General features: G+C 39.2%; 2 protein-coding genes across 3 annotated transcripts; both read right to left on the reverse strand.

Annotated features, from left to right (window-relative positions):
- Positions 1 to 703: 703 nt before the first annotated feature.
- scdb (stearoyl-CoA desaturase b) lies at positions 704 to 11,777 on the reverse strand. Its single transcript, XM_074676196.1, has 5 exons — positions 11,285 to 11,777; positions 10,343 to 10,473; positions 8,408 to 8,613; positions 5,484 to 5,716; positions 704 to 2,379 (listed from the first exon to the last, which is right to left on the reverse strand). The coding sequence occupies exons 1-5, from the start codon at positions 11,532 to 11,534 to the stop codon at positions 2,180 to 2,182; spliced, it is 1,020 nt and encodes a 339-aa protein (XP_074532297.1). The 5' UTR covers positions 11,535 to 11,777; the 3' UTR covers positions 704 to 2,179.
- Positions 11,778 to 14,262: 2,485 nt separating this feature from the next.
- On the reverse strand, positions 14,263 to 19,201 carry trmt2b (tRNA methyltransferase 2 homolog B). 2 transcript variants are annotated; one of them, XM_074675089.1, is made up of 3 exons: positions 19,054 to 19,201; positions 17,698 to 18,634; positions 14,263 to 16,575 (listed from the first exon to the last, which is right to left on the reverse strand). In XM_074675089.1, exons 2-3 carry the CDS (start codon positions 18,559 to 18,561, stop codon positions 15,952 to 15,954), a joined length of 1,488 nt encoding a protein of 495 aa, XP_074531190.1. In that variant the 5' UTR covers positions 18,562 to 18,634; positions 19,054 to 19,201; the 3' UTR covers positions 14,263 to 15,951. The 2 variants fall into 2 exon arrangements, with proteins under 2 accessions (XP_074531190.1, XP_074531191.1); XM_074675090.1 differs by lacking the exon at positions 19,054 to 19,201 and having other exon boundaries at positions 17,698 to 17,877; positions 18,539 to 18,593.
- Between the last annotated feature and the right edge of the window lie 843 nt (positions 19,202 to 20,044).

The raw sequence follows: 20,044 nt of genomic DNA on the forward strand, positions 1-20,044 counted from the left end.
TTATAAACACAGGGGATGCATTTCACTAAACAGCTCATGCATGCAGCAACACTGACCTGTAGAAAGCTGGAACTCGCACGTCAACATTATTTTGTGTGTCATAATGACACTATTGTTTCTAAGAATGAGCAACCTCCACTAAAATGGCAAGATAAAGACACAAGGCAATGTTTATTTTAATCTTGAAGCCACCAACAACAGATGAAGAGCCTGGATCGCAGACAAGTGTGTTTATAATTGTGTGAAAATGTGCAAAAATAAATAGTTCCTCTGCATGAGAAACTAATTCCTGAGTGTGATTGTTGTGCGAAAATTGGTGAAACTCGAAATGTCATTGGAGAATTGAGTCAAAGCTGAGAAAAAAACTGATATCATGAATTATTTTTATGAAGGTCTGACTTTGCAGGTCCATCCATTGGTAGAAAAACTCTTCTGTCTCTGATCATCTCTCGGATTCAACACTGGAGTCTGCAGAAGTGGACACACAAAGCTGCAAAACATACCTCTCAGAATCTACAGGGATCTGTCTTTGAGAAACAAAAGCACGTGTCAGCTTTGAAGTAGATTCCCATCACTCCTGGCATGCAGACATCTCACACCTGACTGAGATACTGCTCTAAGAGGTCCCTATATTAGAGTAAATATGGTAAAATTAGTAGCTGTTCATTGAGTCATTACACAAGTATGAGTTGGACATAATTAGTATGATCATATCTTTATTCAGTATACAAATAAGGAGTATTACAGAATTCCAACAAAACCAACAAAACATACTTTGTCACAAGTAAAAAATTTGGTTTATTTACGGTACATACAGCGGGCAAAAACATTCTTCGAAAAATGTGCCATTTTTTAAGGCGTTCAAACTTCAAGAAGTTAACACTGTAAAAAATTGTTGCTCTGTAAAAGAGGGAGTTTGACAAATATTACAACAGTTTGATTAGTGATATCGTAGCAAGGTTGGACATAGTTAAAGAGCAAAGTGTCTGGTTACAAAAAAAAGGTAAATGACAGTAACCAATCGTTTACTTTAAGAGTCGTTGAATGGTCCCTGTTTTTGTTTCATCTTAAATAAATGAATTCAGGATAAATAGAGACAGTGACCACACAACTAGAATCACAGAAAGAAAATTAAGCCCTAATTTTTTTCTCTAAACTTTCACTTTTCATCTCTTAAACAGGTGCAAAACCATCATATAAGGCATTCAGGCAAGAGTCCTGAAACATGTCAATATATTGCACAGTACAAAAGGTAAACACACCTCCTGCTCATGCCTCAATGGCCTTATCTGAGGGAGAGGGAGACCTTGTATCCGATTGTTTTTCAAATAAATGCGGGTCAAAAATAAATCTTTTCTTTTTGGAGTAAGCAATGTTTTTCTGTGTTTCAGTCCATAAAGGGGTTATGATAAGTATGAGGTGGCTGCATCACTCAATAAGAGGTATATTCAGCATAAAACCAAAAAATGTAACCTTCATTAGGAGCCTCTGGGACAGTCAGAGCCAGTGGTAGGGTGTGAGAGGAACCCAAAGACAGTTTACAGCAAACTGTATTCAAATCGAGACAATGATATTGAGTGTTGCCATGACGTATCATCACAGCATCTAATGGTTTAGTGAGGCTAGCTTACCAAAAATAAGGAAACTGTAGCTTAAATAGACTAAATCAGGCTGAAACAAAGCAGATCTCACAGACGTCAGTGATAGGCCTGTCGAGCATTGTCACCATTTAGAGGTTACAATAAAGCTTCAAAGTGCCAAAAACTGGTAATAAGTAGCACACTAACAAATTAGACATACAGAAGATTATTCTGTGTTTACTGCTTTTACACACCACTCACACAGACTCATTTGGTTGCCTTTCTACTGCAAAGAGGGACTTATATCTCAGTTAAACTATTTTATTCTCTTTGTACCTGTCTTATGGCAAAAAAGCTGTGCTTGCACATGTAGCCAAGTGTAGCAATGGCCAACAGTTGGTGAGGACACTTCAAAACTTAAACAAGACCCATACGATTTATAGAAAGCCAATATTAGTCTCAGGAAGAGGTTTAACTTATAATCAAAAGCATGAAAACAACCCTCCCTCCTCCTGCACCTCTGAAATGCTGCTATGCCTGTTGCTACGTACTGTCTTGAACGTGTTTGTTTTGAAAAAAGGTTTTAAAGGTTGCACCAATCAGCCACTTTTGTAGCTGACGTCACCTGTTCGCTGAATGCGAGCAGAGACAACCTCCTTCGACACCCTCTTGGGATCCGTGGCCAAACCCAGGAAGCACATGAGGTCAATGAAGGCGGTGGTGAAGTTGAGCCTGCAGCCGAACTCACTGGCGGCGTAGTCGAAGGGAAACGTGTGATGGTAGTTGTGGAAGCCTTCACCTGGAAAAGAAAACCAAAGAAAAAAGTTTAAAACGTGTTTTAACACAACTGAAGCCTGGTTTATACTGCTGCAGTGACTCTACGCCACACTGTACAAAGTGAGCACATCATGGTTGTGCGTGGTTGTGTTGACGTAGCTCTGCAGTACTCCACCTACACGCTTGTGGGCAGTGGGATTTCCATGCTAGCCAGACTGGCTGCGCCTGTTCATAATACAGTGATTATTGAAAAGAAGAAAGTAGAGGAGGTGTTGATTTACAGCCAATGCACAGCCATTTACAGAAATGTTGTAAATGTGGGACTGTAGCAACATTTTTTGAGGAGACGCATGCCATATGCAATCGTGCAAATCAAGGTTTCTGCATCATGCTAAGGGCTACAAAAAAAAGATCTAAAATGAATGAATTTAGCAGATCAGTGAGAATTAGAGTACCTCTAAAGGAAATTTTGTTTTGTTTCCTAAATCAATCTACTGTCATGATACTATTTTTATCCTGGTTTAGTCCCCTTTGTTGTCTTTTTAACATGTTTTATTCATGTTAGCACTATACTGCTCTTGATTTACTATACTGACTTTATCTTGTTTTACAGACTTTCAAGCTTTTGTTTGTAGTACTTCGAGATTTCTTTGAAATGTAAAGTGCATTATGAATAAAACGTATTCTTCTTATTATTATAATTATTACTATTATTATTACTACCTTGGTGGTCTTGTGGCAACTAAGAAATGTAAAAAAAAAAAACAGTTTAAATGTGCTCTGTTTGCTTTGTCTTAAATAAAATTTAACCCCTATTTTGTTTTTAATTTTACATTAATGGAAGAAATATGAAATTGTAAATATTTTTTGATTTTTTTTGCAGGATAGAGCGGTTCTGGGGAAATTAGGCTCATTATTAAGCCCTGTTAGAGCCTGATATGCAGGGTTGGGAGGGTTACTTTAAAAATGTAATCTGGTACAATTACAAGTTACCTCTTAAAAGATGTAATCAGTAACTTACTTTAAATATCTCAATATTAAAGTAATGTACCTGATTACATTAAATTACTTTTTGATAACTTCAATACTAAACAAGCACATAAAGACAATAGAGTATTAAAGATGTGTCATCTGCTCAGTGTATTTTTAAGAAACATTCAATAAAATCTCCTTTTGCACTTTTAAGAAATCAGGCATCCATATACTGAATTTTGAAAAAAAGGAAAACAGAAAATTAAACTATAATGCAAATTCAGGCAGTACACCTACTAATTCCAAATTATCCAAGTATTTTCCTATCAAACAGTATTGTTTACAAAGTTGACAGAAGATTTTTCAAAGCTTAACAAACTTGAAATATTAAATGTTGCATGTGTGCTCACTGTGCATGTGTCTGCTACATTGAAGTATATCCCATTTGATTTTATAATGTTATCCTGCTAAATAATCCCAGTTTTCATCAAATATACCTGTAATCTGATTACATATTTTTTTCTGTACTGTAACGGTAATATGTTTACCCTAACAGTGTAGTAATGTTATAAAATCATAGAGTGAGTCAATAATTTATGGATTTAAGGGTGCAAAGTGCTTCAATATAGAGCATAGTGTCACACACAAATGCCCCATATATACTTTAAAAAGCCTTTTGAAGAACTGACGCATGACCTCTTAATGATTTGGTGTTATATTCTCACTCTTTTCACTTTGAGAGAACAGACGACCATAAATGACTTGGGCAACAGAAATTATACGTAAATATAATTAAGTGTATACAGATATATAAACTAAAGGTTTAAAGTCTCAGAACAGCCCCATTCTTCCGTGTTACTGAAACTGAACCAGAGGTTAACTGACCAGAAGTTAAAGAGGTTGTGTGTGATACTAAACTGTAAATTACAGCAATAAGCCCTTTAATCTATAAATTATTGACTCACTCTATGATTCAGTTAAATTATTGCACTTTTAAGAGGCAAATATTTTGCCTGTCCCTGTTATGTAATTACTGGAAACAGGCAAAAGGTAATTACATTTTAGGCTCAGCATCTTGTGACATTATTGACATGTTATTACATTTCAGGTTTTATTACTTTTTTTTATTGCATTTCCATTTTTTGTTACATATGAAGCTCTAATGCACCTGGTTTGGACATCAGAGAGGAGAGCAGTTCCCTCAATGACCTTGACCGTTGATGTGCTGACTTTTCCTGCACGTCTGTTTTCATGTTTTGGTTCTGGGGGCCATGGCAGCATAGGTATTATCAGTGTTCTTAATATCTGGAGCTTACTTGAGCAGAGCCTGGGTCTGTTGCCTTGGCAATGCTGTTTGGGTGGAGGCCACTGGGGCCATGGGATTTAACTCATCACTGGGGCATAAGTGTTGGGATGGGGGCGGGTTTCCTGCTGTCATGGTTAGTGTAAAGTGTGCTTTGGTGATTACTGTGTATGCTTCAACATGTCAAGTACTTTTTATTGGGATCAGTAAGCCTTTAAGTTGTCATTAAAAACTGTCAAGTGTGAGCGGAGGTAGGAAATTTCTCCTATAGCAAGTTTCTTTTATGACTCGTCTTTCTAAGAATATAATGCCTTCAGTTTCTGGGTGCTTTGGAAGAAGAGTGTAACATGGAAAAACAGTTTCCACTAATTAAAACGGCATCGGTAGGGGAGACTAACAAGGTGAAAATTGAGCCCACAGCATTCATGAGCTACAGAAAAAATACCTCACTCCCAAGCTTGGTAGGAAAAAATAGGTGGGAAACGTTGGTTCAAGTAAGACCGCCTGTAATACAGTTAAACTCAAACAACGTCCCCCAGAATTATGCAATCATCAGTTAGCTTGTGAACTTAGCGCTGTTTTCAGACAACAATGCTCGGTTCTGTTTGCAGCATCAAGCCCCCACAGTGTCAGCCACCACCAATAAAGCCTTGACTCACAGGAAACAATGAGACTGAAAATAACATCCAACATATCAAATGCCTAAATTCACAGTTAAGTAACAGCTGAGCAACACAAAGTTTTAAAGCTAACAGTGGCACAGCACAGGTAAAATAAACAGAAAGCACTGGATTAGCACACCAACCATCTACAGATGATGAAAGTGAATGATGAGCATGCTGTTTCCTTACCTATGGCACTGAAAGCAACCAGTGGGTTTTCCCGGGGGTTGATGGTCTTATCATACGGCCTGTTGCCCCATATGTGTGCAGCACTGTTCACCAGCCAGGAAGCGTTGAGAACCAAAGTGTACCGCAGCAGCCCGGGGACAAAGTATCCAACAACCAAGGACTCGCCCCAGAAGTACCAGGGAACCAGTGTGGGCACGAGGAAGCAGAGGATCACCACAGAGAGCTTGTAGTGCCTGAGTCGGGAGAAGATGTTTTATCTTATACAGATCTAAAAGTACAGGAATCTTGTTTGGTATATCATTTCTCTGTCGTAACATTACTTCTTAGCAATAATAAATAAATCTCTTACCATTTGAAAGTCTGTTTATTTCTCTTTTAATGGCCACATTTTTGAGAAACATAAATTTATAGGATAAGCAGCAGAGTTGAGTGTGTGGGTTGCACCCATTAAAAATCAGCTAAATCTTCTATAACCAATGCCAAGTAGCGTATTCTTCTGTTGCTATTGTCCAGGCTCGTAACAACTGACCCAAAATGTAACAAGTTATTACACTTTGAGTTTTTATAACTTTTTTTTTTCATTTCAAGCCCACTACTATTGTTACATTTTGGGTCATTATTATGTTTCAGGCTGTTGTGGTTGTGTACGTTTCTACCACACACCTCTGATGCTCCTGACTATAAAATGAATACATTCTTAAAGGTCCCACATTCTGCTCCTTTTCTGCAGTTTAATGTGGATCGTTGATGTTTTCATGAAATGGTTGTAACATCTTTTGGTCCAAAAAGTCAATAAATCAAGCACAGCAGCATTGTTTCCAGGCTCTCATAGCCCCTCTGTTCAGATCGCTCTTATTTAGTGGGCGCGGCCTTCATATGTAAATGAGCCACCGCTGATACCGCCTCGATCTTCCGCATCACTGAGAGCTGTGCCACGAGCTCCAAGTACACAATGTTTAGAAAACAGCGAAGCTCGTTTACTGTCACATTACAGGCTAAAACAACAGGCTAACCACAGCTAAAGTTAGCATCCTGAAGCTAACACAGAAACAGGGGGGACACTGAGGATGTGGCTGTTTACAGCTGAAAATAAGCAGTGAGGAGTGGGCGGGGAGGGGGTCTGGGGGTATCTGCTTCGGTGGACCAATCAGGTCAGACTTGCTCCTGATTGGTCAAAAAAGGGAATCGCTGACGTCGGCAAATCCCCAAAATCCAAACAGCTCGTTTTAGGTCAGGATTTTACATTCACAAGCACTACTTGGTACAGGTTTTTTCATTAAATATCACATTTTGTGGACTGTGAGGAAAGCCAGAGACCCACAAATTTCACTAAAAGACTTAATTAAGTGATTTTTGCATTATATGGGACCTTTAAATTGCCAATTTATCTTGTTTTAATGGCAGAATAAGCTGTTTGGCATCGGAGGAGAAGATTTGGCAAAGTTATCATGGGCACAACCCACAAACTCAGCTCTGCTGCTCATCCTATAAGAGCATGTTCCTCACAAATGCGGCTCCATTTAAAAAAGAATTAGAAAGATTTTCTGTGGTATAAGATTTAATGTCAAGGAGCAAAGGTAGCACAAACCAAACACCGATTTATTTGTAAGTTAAAGCTTCTGTGAACAGCATTTATCTGGTTATCTTACAGACTTGAATTATCCAAAAAAAGCAAACAAGAACATCAGCCACAGGTATAGTTATTAATGTGTGATATTTTTTATATCAGAAACCCCTGGCAGGGGGTGGGAATCGGTAGAGGTGTCAAACTGCATGCTTCAATAACAGCCCTTTTTTCCTCCATTAAAGACTCGGGATGAGTCATACATGTGACTGTTTATGAAGACGGATTTGAAACACTACCAAAATATCAATACTGATGCTTCTATAGGATCTATAAAAGCAAGCAAGATTTTCCGGTTACTGGTGCTGTAGGGTTGGTATTAGATGATGCACAAACAGCCACTGGCCACATTTTCCACAGCACAGATTCAAATGAAGTGACAATTTTGCAATTAAAAGAAAGCGGGGCAGAATTTTTTCTTTAGAAAGTTCAATTTAACTGTGTAAAGCTGATATATGAGCACCAAAATCAAATCAAACAAAATCAAAATCCTGCATCATTTTTGGCCATGGTACCACAATCTTTAAATCGAACGCCTGCAAATGCCACACCAATATCTTTCTTCATGTTGGAAAAAGGGTTCAATTAAAGGCCATAAAATTATTTCCATCCTGCCATGAGGGCAAATATGAGCATACTAACATGATTATCTCCACATTTTGCTCATAAATTCACAGTAAACGCTCGACGGTGCCGCTCACTGTGTGGCTCCAGTTAAAGTTAATCTCCTTTGCTTTGGAGCAGAGGAGAAAATCTGGGACTGTTTCCAAAAAGGAAGAGATGTCGTCAAATGACCACTTAGAGGATACCACATGATTCGGTGCCTGGTGGTTAGTAGATCTTATTAGCAGCACGGCCGCTCTGACCCCGAGTTTGTAGCTGACAGTCCAGGTCCAGACAAGAACGATGGTCAATTTTCACATTTTTATCATTGAAAGATGACTATTATAATTTGTTTTAAGAGATTCAAACTTGTCACCTAGCAAATTGTTGCTATTATTATTATTAATCTATGGTTTGTTTTTTTCAATACTGTGTATATTGGGTAGTTTTAGTATTCTGCAGGTAGGTGTATCCTTTCAAAACCCTCTCAATTTAATCCAAAATAGCTCCTCGGAAGACAAGATCAAAGCAGAATCCCAATGAAGAGTGCCACCTTGTAAACCCGGTACCTCTCAGTAAATATTCAGCACTGTCACTTGATAACATATACTGTTGGGTTTAAATCTTCTGAGCTCATCTCAGACAGACTTATTTGCTTTGAACCTCCAAAACCATCCCTCGGTGATTATTTTCTTACCTTCTCTGGAACATAACCACTTTATCTGCCTTGAGGTCTAACAGCTCCAGCTTTTTGCCCTTTTCAATGACGTCAGGGTGTTTACGAACCAGCAGCCAGCCAATGTGGGAGAAGAAGAACCCCCGCGTGGCGTTGTGAGGGTCTGCATCTGTCTCGGAGTACTTGTGGTGGACGCGGTGATCCCTCGCCCACTCGTATATGTCATTCTGTTCATGATAGATGGGCAGAGTTAGAGAGGATTATGTGAGGCACACAAAGGCTTGCAGTATGATCAGATCATGTGACTGGGACCAAAATAAATGCATACCCCTCCAAATTATGTAAAATCCAAACTATTGGTGCTCTATTGTTGCAAGAAAGTGTGATACAAACTTCATCAAATTCAAATTCAAAGTCCTCCTGTGAGGATCTTTTATGGGTACAGAAACAGACTGAAATCCAAAGGGATTCCTCTTTATGATGGACAAAAGCAAACCGGATTTCAATATCATCATATTCAATGCTTGTCACCAATGGAACTAGGTGGGTGTCAGGAAAGCATGCCAAAAAAAGCTTAGTCTCGCATTTTCCACAACAAATGTGAACAAGGACTGATGTATTTTGACTGTCAAAATAAAGCAGGGTGACTTTATCTGTCACAAAACACTACCTTTTGGTCTTGGGGTTAATTCGTGCACCCCATGTACAGACAGCTCTTGACGACATGTCAGTTTCATGCTCTGTCCCCTGTTTTATCTTCTCAATAAAGGCGTAGAGTTGAAGAAGAAACTACCTCAACATGTACAGAATGAACAGCAGAAGCATGAAAGGCACAGCTTTGTCTACACTTTGTCCAGAGGGGGCGCCAAAACACAAATTTTATGCATGTAAAAGGTGTGTTTATTAACTGTTACATCTATTCAGGCTTCTTGGCTAAAAATGACAAATTAACTCTTTCATAAGTTACCATAATGATACTTTAGAGGATTAGCAGTTCATTAAAAACATCAAGACATAGGTGTCTATTCTAATTTTGCATCCAGTGCAACACATTGTCAAATCCTTATGTTACAAAACATTTCTCTGCTTCTTTCTGTGTCTAAAGTCAGGAAGATTAGATCTTTTTAAAGCTAACCTGAAAGTAAAAAACACTTAGCTTTGATGTTGTCACAGAAGAATTGGAGCTACTGATCATAAGATGTCTCTCAAAACTCAAAAGACCCCTTTCAGTGTGGGTGGACAGTTTCCAGCACTCCCTAGTCTAAGTTGCAAACTAGATCACTATTCCCTCCAAGAGTGTTTTTATATCACAATATCCTGCTTTAACATGCACTGGTTAAACTCAGGGTAAATTAAGGTGTAATCAGAGAAACCTGTCCTGTTCAGAGGATTATTCTGGGATCGGCCTCCTTGAGTCAAACATAGACTTTTCCACACTTTTTTTTTTTTTTCAGTTTTTGAAAGTGTTTATCCAAGATTCAAACCTTTTTAAGGTTCTTTTTTTTTTTTTTTGTTAATCATTTTTTGGATGGTTTTGTTGACAAAACAGAAACTGTCAAAAGGAGAACATAGACAAGAAAGAAAAAAATGTCATATATATATATATATATATATATATATATATATATATATATATATATATATATATATATATATATATATATATATATATATATATACACTGGATCCAAATGTACCACATATTCTAAGATAAAGTCTCACTAAGTTAATAAAAAAGAAAAAAATACAAAGGAAAATAATAAAAATAATAAAAATAATCACTGCATGTAACATCATCACATCACATCAAAAGAACTATGACTGTCAGTTGTGTGGCAGGGCTGCAAGACTGGGATATTGATCCAAAAAAAGCCCACAGGGTGACACGGCTGATATAGGTCAGAAATGGAGTCCAAGTTGTGTGAAAGGTGTTTTCAGACTTTTTCACACTTTTACCTGAAATGCCATGGAGTTGGCGAGGGCCAGGAAGACTCGCAGGGGAAAAGAAGCCTTATAGGATCTGTGGCTCCATAATCTGTGCACACCTGCAGTCACACCGAGCCCGCTGTAGAGGTAGCACACTACAGCTGGAAGAGAAGGAGAGAGGTGAAAAGGACAGGTACCTTCAGGGAAAAGTGTCGCCTGTGCACTAAGATTAATTTTCCTCTCTTGAGAGCGGGGTCACTGGGACATCATGTCCTTTCCATTTCAGCCAGGCCTCTTCATACAGAGAAAAGTTAACTGTGTGCAGATATGGGATGGTGGGAGCACGCAGGTCTGCCCTCACACTCTTTGTTGTTATAAAACCGCTGAATGTGTTTCTATGTGAAGCCCAGACAAGACTGCCCAGGATTTGAGAACCGGGGGCTTCTGGCTGGTAAAGAGCGGTCTGTTGTGGTGTCACGCAGCTCACAATGGGATGTCTATGGGAATGTTGATTGTGCTTTGTCTTCCTCGCTGGAATAATATGCAGCTCAGCATTGCAAAGAGAGGGGAAAATTATGCAGTGCCAGTGTGGAAACAAAGTTGAGACTGTTCAGGAATTCAAGTCATGCTGCTATAGTCTAAATGTACATGGCACTAACTATAAACTGGCTTAAATCACTGAAATGGCACCACAAAGAATCTGAAATAGTTTAAACTCACCAGTTAATTTGATACCTTAGAGATCAGCCCAATTGATTCAGGAGTTTACAGGCACGGAGTATGAAATTGGCAAGCCCAGAGTGACTCATACTCCATTATTCCTTTAGGCATGACCCCCTCCCCTCCAGCTGCTCGTACTGTGGTTAGCAACAGTCACACCACAGCAGCACATCTTGTTTTCTAAATGTGGCTTTTAGAGAAATGAGAGCTAATACAGGATGCACAACAACGCCTTCTATGAAATATACTTACTCCATGCAAGAGTTGAAAGCGATGCAGAAGGAAGGAGAATGAGTCCGTAGAGCGCAGCGATATGTAGGAGGGTCATCATTATGATATTTCTCCACACCAGAATCCTCCGCGGTTTGGGACCATCTTTTTCTCTGTAGGTGTCGTCAAAAACATCATCCACCGTCGATGCTTCTGCCATAGCACCTCCGTTCAGATGTTTCTCATCGCCGGTCCCGGCTGCGTGTTGAGTCCAGGTTTCCGTTTTGCTCATGTTGCTGGAGTGGTTCTGTAACAGCAGTGCGCAGAGGGGAAAAGGCGCAGAGATGTTGCTCAGTGAAATGCGTACAGCAGGGATGCAGGAACAAGAGAGGGAAGTACGGCGGCTGGCTGTGAACAAGCAGGAGGCAGAAGCGAGATCGCGAAGTGGTTAAAGCATGACTCTTATTCAAGAGGAAGAATCTGAGAGTCATGTCACGGATACGTTTGAGTCGTCACTGCCCCTCTTTAACGTCATGTTTCCTGGTGGTGTGCCTGATTTTGATACTTCCTTCTCTTATTTAGCATTACCCGGCACCACAGACAGGGGAAAATGTAGCAAACGTACTACAGCATTGATTGGACAAGAGATATTCCGTCAAAGTAAAAACCACAGAAGCACTTTCCACTATATGCACCACTCTGTCTCAAATATCAACTCTACAGCAGCCAGTCTGCCTGGATTAGTAAACTGATACCACTTAATGTCATACAGTGAGAAGAAGTATGCAAACCCTTCATAATAACCTGGATTTCTGCATAAAAATGGTCATTGAATGTGTTGATTTTAGTCACTCACACATTCTGTTAATTAATTTACCATATGTGAAACATGAAAAAGATAGAGTTCATAGAAGGACACCATGGAAGAAGCCAGTATCCAATAAAATAAAGTTAAAATAAAACTAGAAAAGCACTTAGAGAGCACAGACCTTCACCGAGCATACTGTGATTGTGACTCAACACTTTAGTCCTACTTTAATGTTATACTCCCTCTCAGCAGACTGTCTGCTACAATTTGGTGTTATTTGCAGGTTTGTATGATAGTTTGTTTCCTGACAGTGTTGAAAACTATGATGATGATGATGATGATGATGATGATGATTTGATTTATTTCGGTCATGTCAGCACACTTATACAATATCACACATTTTCAATAGATCACATTGTACATGTCCGAAAGGGAAGACGGGAGAAGCAGAGCTTATCTAGTCCCGTCCCCATTCCCTCAATATTTAGTCTCCTCTTTTCACATATCATCAGATTATTATGAATTTTGATTCCATTTACAGATGTATGACATAATTCTTGATTGTCTTTTAGTGTCCATATTTGATCGTTACTGTCCATCACTTGTCTTACAACATCACTTCATTCACAGTCCCAGTACATATTTCATATTCCTGATCTTAGTATCCAGAATATTGCCAGGATCTGGATTGTACTTTTACATCTGTCAGAAATTATGGTTACTTTGTCTTGTATTGTTTTGCAAAGCAATCCAACCATTTATCATTGAGTTATATACACATATGGTGAAAATGACCCTATCTCACAAAGAAAAAAAGTCCTTCAAAAACATCCTGGATCCAGACGATGATCCAGATCACCTCGAAAATTGAATCACTTCTCCCTTATCCAATTTCGAACAATTCCTGAACATTTCATCAAGATCTGTTCCTTACTTTTTGAGTTATGTTGTTCACAGAACAACTCTCCCAAAAACATAACCTGCTTGACAGAGACAATCAATAAAAAATAAAATAAAATAATTAATAAACTTCCCCAAGTTTAAAGTTTGCAAAAGAGCACCTGGATGCTCCACAGCACTACTGGCAAAATATTTATTGGACTTAAATGAAGTCTAAGTAAGGTCTTTACAATAGGTTCAAATGTGTTTTCTTGCAACTGTATAAAATACACACAATCATATCTTTTCAAGGTGTGATGCTTTTGGAAACAATAAAGAAATACCACTATCAAGGTGATGCTATCAAACTTAATGTTAGATCAAATAATATACATGTCAATACTCAGTACAACATCACTCCCTCCTGTGCTATAAAAACTAAGTGATGCACTGTCCAGATGTAATCACTGAATGCCTTGGCTAAGCTTGCTATGCAACTAAAAAAAGGAAACAACAGTTTATTAATTTGATTAAACGTTATGGATGATTAAGAGCGATGTAAATTCTTTTCAAACTAGTATATCTATATGAGCAGCACTGATATGCTGAGTTCACAATCATCCATTTTATGGCTGTGGACATCTGAAGCTGGCAGTAACACACACCACAATGCAAATATTTACAATTTGCATATGCAGAACCACTGTCTGTAAAAACGCATGCGCACGTCTGCTTACCTAAGAGATGCTCCACAAACCTTGAAGAGGAAAATGCAAAAGCTGCAGCGGTTCCTGTTGCACTTGAAATGAAAAATGACGGAGGTAACACTGCCTCTTTGATTTAGCGTGATGGATGTCCAGCTGTTGCTTTTTCAGGGTTCATCAGAGGGCGTTTTAAAGCAAGTGGGGATGTTGAAATTGATGATACATGCCTGGACATTTCATTGGCTGTTAGCTTTATGTTTGTCACCCCCACCCAACCTCTTTTTTTTTTTAACCAAGGGAAAGAGTTCTTTCAAAAGCACTGTCTGCTGACCTTTGTCGATCTTTCATAACATCTTTTAACTAACACCAAATGTTTGAACATGTAACAGCATGCTGCAATAATGAAAAGACATGACATCATGCAGCATCGGCAGTGTCAACATAAGACAACACTACACCATCTAACTAAGCCCCACTTTTGCTCCCCTCTTTCTAACAAACTGCACTGACAGTGAAGTTCAATGTAAAATCTGCAGCTGTGATCCTCAGTTGGTAAATTAAGACAAGTCTAACTTGGTATTTAACTCTGGCCAAAAATATATTTTTTCTGAGATATAGATGGATGGAAAATATATTTAAATATATTAACTTCATTAGTTATTTATTATTTATTTTTGGCGTCAGCATTTCACGATATATTCCAAGTGCAATAATGTAGATGAGATTTGATGTTGGCATCCCCACCTTCGAAACTCATTCGTTTCATTTAATCTTTTCTGTTTAGCCAAGCCATCATCACTTCTGCTGTTTGTTGTTTTTTATGTAACTGATTGTTTTCTTGTTTTTATGAAACTAAACTTCTGCTTTGAAAGGTAACCTTGAGTGTCATCAAAGGCTCCCTCTAATAAAATGTGTTCTTATTATCATTAAACAGAAAACTGCAATCTTGTTGAGTCATTAACCACGAAGCTGCACTGTGAACCATTGTCACATTTTACCATAGTCCAAATAAGGAAATATTATGTACAAATAAAAATTGAGGCATGTGACCTGAGCCTGCTCATTGTCAGCCCTGTGGCTGTGTTGAGGTTAAAAAAGTTCATTTCTCTGTCTCTCTGTGAACCCTCAAGAGACAGAATGACATCCAATGGGTCAAGGCTGCCTTGATGTAATGTCTGACCACACATGAACGGCAGTAACCTCTGAGGAACAAAACTTGGCCACTCTTACTGTACACTTAGCATGTCATGACCTGAAGTACACTGGAAATTACATCAGGTACTGAAGAGGCTCCAAGTGAAACATAACAGTGCCATCTACTGTTCAAATATAGGTACTACATGAAGGAAAGTCTTGCAGAGAAACTGTTAGCTGTTGCGTATAAAAATGTAATCACTATCACTGTTCAGAATATTGAGCAAATTTACCAAGCTCGGGAACTCTAAAGAAAATTAAAGGTGGCCTGGAGAACAAAGGCAAACTCTGTTAAAAAGTGGCTGATAGCACAAAATAATTTAACACCAAATTATTCTTGATCCAAAATTTTCTTCTGTAAGGACTTACACTTTTTGTTTCTATTTCAAATGATTATAACCTGAATTTTATGCAAGAATAGGATAGTGTGTTGAACATGAAAAGTGGGGATGGGTACTGAATTAGGTACTTTTATAGGTACCGACCAAATTCTGTCAAAAGTACCTGGTACTGAAAACATGTAAAGCCAAAAGGTACCACGTTAGGTACCCAAACGTATCCTTGTGACTGTGAAAGAGTGAAAGAGTAGATGATTTTCCATGCTGGACATGAACACACCATTACAAGTTTATATATTGAAGAATAAAATGTTAAATTGAAAAATATATATATTATTATTATTTAACAAAGTGATATTTTTTACCATATAAAAAAAAAAAGTACCGAAAATTGGTACAGTTAAGTACTGGTACCAATTGCCAGGTACTGGGCATCGGTACTGTATCGTTTCAAATGTGAAAGGTGCCCATCTCTTAAGAAAAGTAAGTTGGGCCGTGTTTTGCTAATTTCAAACACAAAATAACAATAAAATATAAAAAATAATGGTTAATTATTTAAAATTATAGTTGAAGTATCTCAAACATTCATAACTAGGAGGATGTCACCTAGGGTTCATAAATAAACTCTTTGGGAGAATTTCAAGTTAATTATTTTTGTATTTTTTAACGTACATTTTATCATCATTCATCACACAGCACTTCATTATTCAGTCCTCTTTCATCCTCCTAAAGCAGCCTGAGTCTTTTTAAAGGAGTTGGAGCCCACCTCTGAACAAAATCTTTTAGCTATCTCTCAAGAAGAAGCACCAGTTCACAGTGACGCGTATGTGGGAACATGTCCACAGGCACAGCCAGAGTCGGGGTAAAAGCCTTTCCTGTAAGTTTCTTATGATGGTCAGGAGGACAGCAAAGCTCCCTAAAATTCCTCATTGCCTCTCCATCTGGTTTACAGGAAACAAACACCAACCTGCGGATACCTGGCTGGTTTCGTAAAGCCCGGATCACTCTGTAGTGCAGGCCTGCTCGAGAGGGATTCACAACAGCTGCCCTGAGATCTTCACCTGCAGAGCTCAGCTGAGTCATAAGACCGGGAAGCACCACCTCTGCTTTCCCGGGGATAAACTGACAGTTCAGTACGTTATTGAGAGCTGCGTTGTGTCTGGCGTCTTCCACCGCCTGTTCAACAAGCTCTACACCCATGATTCTGTCCACTCTGCGCGACATAGTGATACCGATAGCACCAGTCCCACAACACACATCCAGAAGTGTGCCACCAACTTTAGCTGTTCCTGAACTCTCCCCCTGGTCTGGGACACACAGGTCTCTCACTGTGCGATACAGCACCTCAGCAGCAGACTGGTTCACCTGGAAGAAGGCGTCGGCAGAGATACGGAACTTGAAGCCCAGCACCTGTGATGTATGATACAAACAGCCATTAAAAAGGCACATATTAGAGGTTCTCCACTCTTCTCTGCCTCTTATGTTATACATGTATTAATTTAAAGGCATCAATGGGTTTAAAGTAGGTGTGAAGTAAAAATACACTGCAAAGAATTAAACTTTATCAAGGGATTTTGTCTTGTTTTCAGTAGAAAATGTCTTTTTAGACTTAATATGAGCCACATTCACCTGACCAGTCCAGAAAAATGTCTTGTTTCAGGTTTTATAAAGATTAAAATGAGGTCTGAGTTGTAACTTGTAACAAGTTACAAAAATCTGCCAATGGAACAAGAGAAAATTATAAAGATGCAAAATTTTCCTACTCTATCGCCAGATTTTTTTTTAAACTTGTTACAAGCAATTCAGACCTCATTTTCTTCTTTAAACAACTTAAAACAAGACATTTTTCTGAACTGATAAGTTGAATGTGGCTCATATTAAGTCTAAAAAGACATTTTCTACTGAAGATGAGACAAAAACACTTGACAAGATTTAGGGCTGAACAATTAATCGATTTTAAACCAACATCGCAATGCAATAGGATGCAATTTTCTAATCAAAGGCTGTGAGTAAAAAAAAAAAAGTTTCATTTACACAGACCTGGAGGACGTATAGTAACTTGTACTTGTGCTACCTTAAAACCAGCAAAAGTCAAAATGCTGTTTTTTTCTGGCAAACTCGCCCCCCCTGTGAGCTACAAAGCTCCATCCTGTAGAATGATTGTGGCTGGCAGAGCCATACCCCTTAATTACTTTGTTCTGTATGGTTTGTTACTCTTACTGACAACGGGAGGTCAGTAAATTTTTCCAGTGTTCCTTTTTCTTTTTCATTCAAGAAATGCACAAAAAGACTTGTTTAAATGTCAACAGTATCTTTTGTTGTGTTAGTCATATTCTAAAATGACTTAAAACCTGTGTTAAGTGAACAATGTAAGAGATAAAAGTCACCCCTAAAAAATTGTATGCTAAATCGCAATCGCAATATTGGTCTGAAAAAATCGCAATTAGATTATTTTCCAAAATTGTTCAGCCGCAATAAGATTTCTGTTTTTTGGATGGAAAGTCACTGGCTTGTTTTCATGGTGAATTTTACCTCCTCGTATATGTGTGGCTGACCGTAGAGGAGCTGATAGGGAGACTCCTCATGGGAGCAGCGAGTCATCTTGCTCTCCAGAAAGAACAATGAATCCAGCTGACAGATGGAGCCAGGCCCCCGTGTGAAGTAATCCACCAGCTCAGCCTTGTGGTGCGCAACCTCCTCCGAGGTGAGCATCTGTGGATGAAAATACACTATAGCCATGGTGTGGCCCTGAGCGTTGGTCCTCACTGTCACCTCCCTCCAATGGCCCCCAGTGTGGAACAGCAGGCAGGGCTCCAAGGAAGAGAGGCGGACAAAGTCCTGGTAGCATCGAGCCACTAGTTTGTGCTTCTCTGGCATGATGAGCAGGTGATCACCATTGATGCATATAATGTTTCTTTCTTTGCCTGTGCCTACGTACAACCCAACAGTTTTGGGGTTTCCATCCACTCCCCTGTTGACAGAAAATGTAGACTTGTTGCGGTAGCCATCCCTCACTGGAGACGGCAAAACAGGTAGTATAGGAAAGGTGAGTGTACTTCTCACAGGTGATGCGGATTGTGACTGTGTGTCATTTAAAAGAAACCCACAGAGCTGAGACAGAATCCTTTCCTGATGCTTTCGCTTGACCTCAAGTTGCTCATCATAACTCAGCCTCCACAGAGGAGTGACTGCATCAGCCAGCCTGTCCTCCCACGACAGATTATCAGTCCAAGTAGGTCTCCTCCGACCTTTTCTCGGCTGTCTCTGAGATGGCTGTTTTCTCTGGTCAGCTAGAATGGTTCCATTAGTCGAAAGAAACAGGCGTTTTATCCACAAACCGTGAAAAATATTATGTTTGTGAAATAAAACTGACCTGCATGTGACTGCACAAGCCATTTGTTGACTTTCACCAAAGCTGTATGACTTGCTGAGTGCTCTGCCAGCGACGAAAAGTGTCCATGTGGCAAATCTGCAAATTAAAACAAATCTGTTAGGAAAATACACTGCATGGCCAAAAAATAGGTCACACACTCTAATATCTCCTTGGACCACCTAGCTTTAATTTTTCACCAATATCTTGCATTGATGGTAGTAAAGTCTGACCTCTATACAAAGCCTTCTCCAGCACATCCCAAAGATTCTCAACGGGGTTAAGGTCTGGACTCTGTGATGGTCAATCCATGAGTAAAAATGATGTCTGGTTACCCTCACTGATCACTGACCAATGATTTGACCCTTCTAAAACAGCCTGACATCATCTCCACGACCCCGGGATGTGACTTTCAACATGGTTGTTTATGAACTCACTGCACCAGTTGGGGTTAAATAACTTATTGCCAGCTGAAAGATAATCACTCATGCAGTAATAATTCAATAGGAGGCTCGTACCTGTTTGTTTAGTTAAATCCAGATGGCGTTTTTTTCCGACCAGGTAGTGTTTCTAAAACAAACGCTCTTCCGAAAACATGCTGCATATTGCGTTCACTTCTGTGACGTATAATTCACGCGACCGCTCTTGTCTCTGTATGGAAGGCCAAGAGTGCCATAATTTCCCCCTTTATTTTTTTCTTTTTGTTGTTAAAACACAACTCTAGAAAAAATTGGATTTTCAAACAAATGGTGGAATATTACTATGGCAAATAACGTCCACTACAGCCATTATTCTACCTGCCTGCTATGATATTAGTGCCCAGTGATTTGGTGAAAGTTTAGTATAAAGTGTGTGGTATGTGACAGAGAAAAATCTGCAATACTCAGGTGTACCCAGCCTATGTCTAGAAAGCCATTGAAAAACTTGTGAATTAATAACTTGCAAATATCTTCTTTGTGCTTTTACTTGGCATAATGAGTGTCTTAGGCTCCCATTATCATCAACACATCCAGCCAGGTTGCATGAATTAAATAATTCAGTCTATTTTATGTACAGTCAATCATATAGACAGTTCCACTTACCAGTGTGCTTCAGGGCGTATACAGACCTGGACTGTTTGGTCCACTTTAAACGGACCAGGGTTCGTTTCCCACGCTGGTTTCATGCAGGTGTGAATAGACACAAACGAACCCTGGTGAAGACCAAACAACCTTTTTGTGGTGGTCTCGGTCCGCTTCCAAACGAACTGTGGTGCGGTTTGTGGTTCTCCAGTGCAGGTCTGAATACAAACCAAGGTCCATCCGAACTAACTACAGGATACATGCGCCTTTTGGGCCTATAAAGCCACCGTAACCTAACCGTCTTTGGTTCATACCTGATCCTCGGTCTTCTGTTTAGCCACGCTGTTGCTAGCATGTTGTGGGTCAGGACACGCAGAGCATAGCGTCTCCTTGCTGCGCAAATTCGTCTTCGCTGTTCCAAAATTTGAAACAGTGGATGTGTTTACAG

The sequence above is a fragment of the Halichoeres trimaculatus genome, unplaced genomic scaffold, assembly GCF_033239565.1.
Source record: "Halichoeres trimaculatus isolate MK-OKI-2021-1 unplaced genomic scaffold, fHalTri1.1 fHalTri1_scaffold_8, whole genome shotgun sequence".
Lineage (NCBI taxonomy): Eukaryota > Metazoa > Chordata > Actinopteri > Labriformes > Labridae > Halichoeres > Halichoeres trimaculatus.

Coding starts and splice junctions, on each gene's coding strand:
- trmt2b (XM_074675089.1), bottom strand. CDS start 18,561: ATGGCTTGTGCAGTCACATGCAGGTCAGTTTTATTTCACAAACATAAT. Junction 16,576..17,697: donor AGCCACACATATACGAGGAG/GTAAAATTCACC, acceptor CATACATCACAG/GTGCTGGGCTTCAAGTTCCG.
- scdb (XM_074676196.1), bottom strand. CDS start 11,534: ATGAGCAAAACGGAAACCTGGACTCAACACGCAGCCGGGACCGGCGAT. Junction 5,717..8,407: donor GTGGTTATGTTCCAGAGAAG/GTAAGAAAATAA, acceptor CTCCCGACTCAG/GCACTACAAGCTCTCTGTGG. Junction 2,380..5,483: donor GGTTGCTTTCAGTGCCATAG/GTAAGGAAACAG, acceptor TTTCTTTTCCAG/GTGAAGGCTTCCACAACTAC.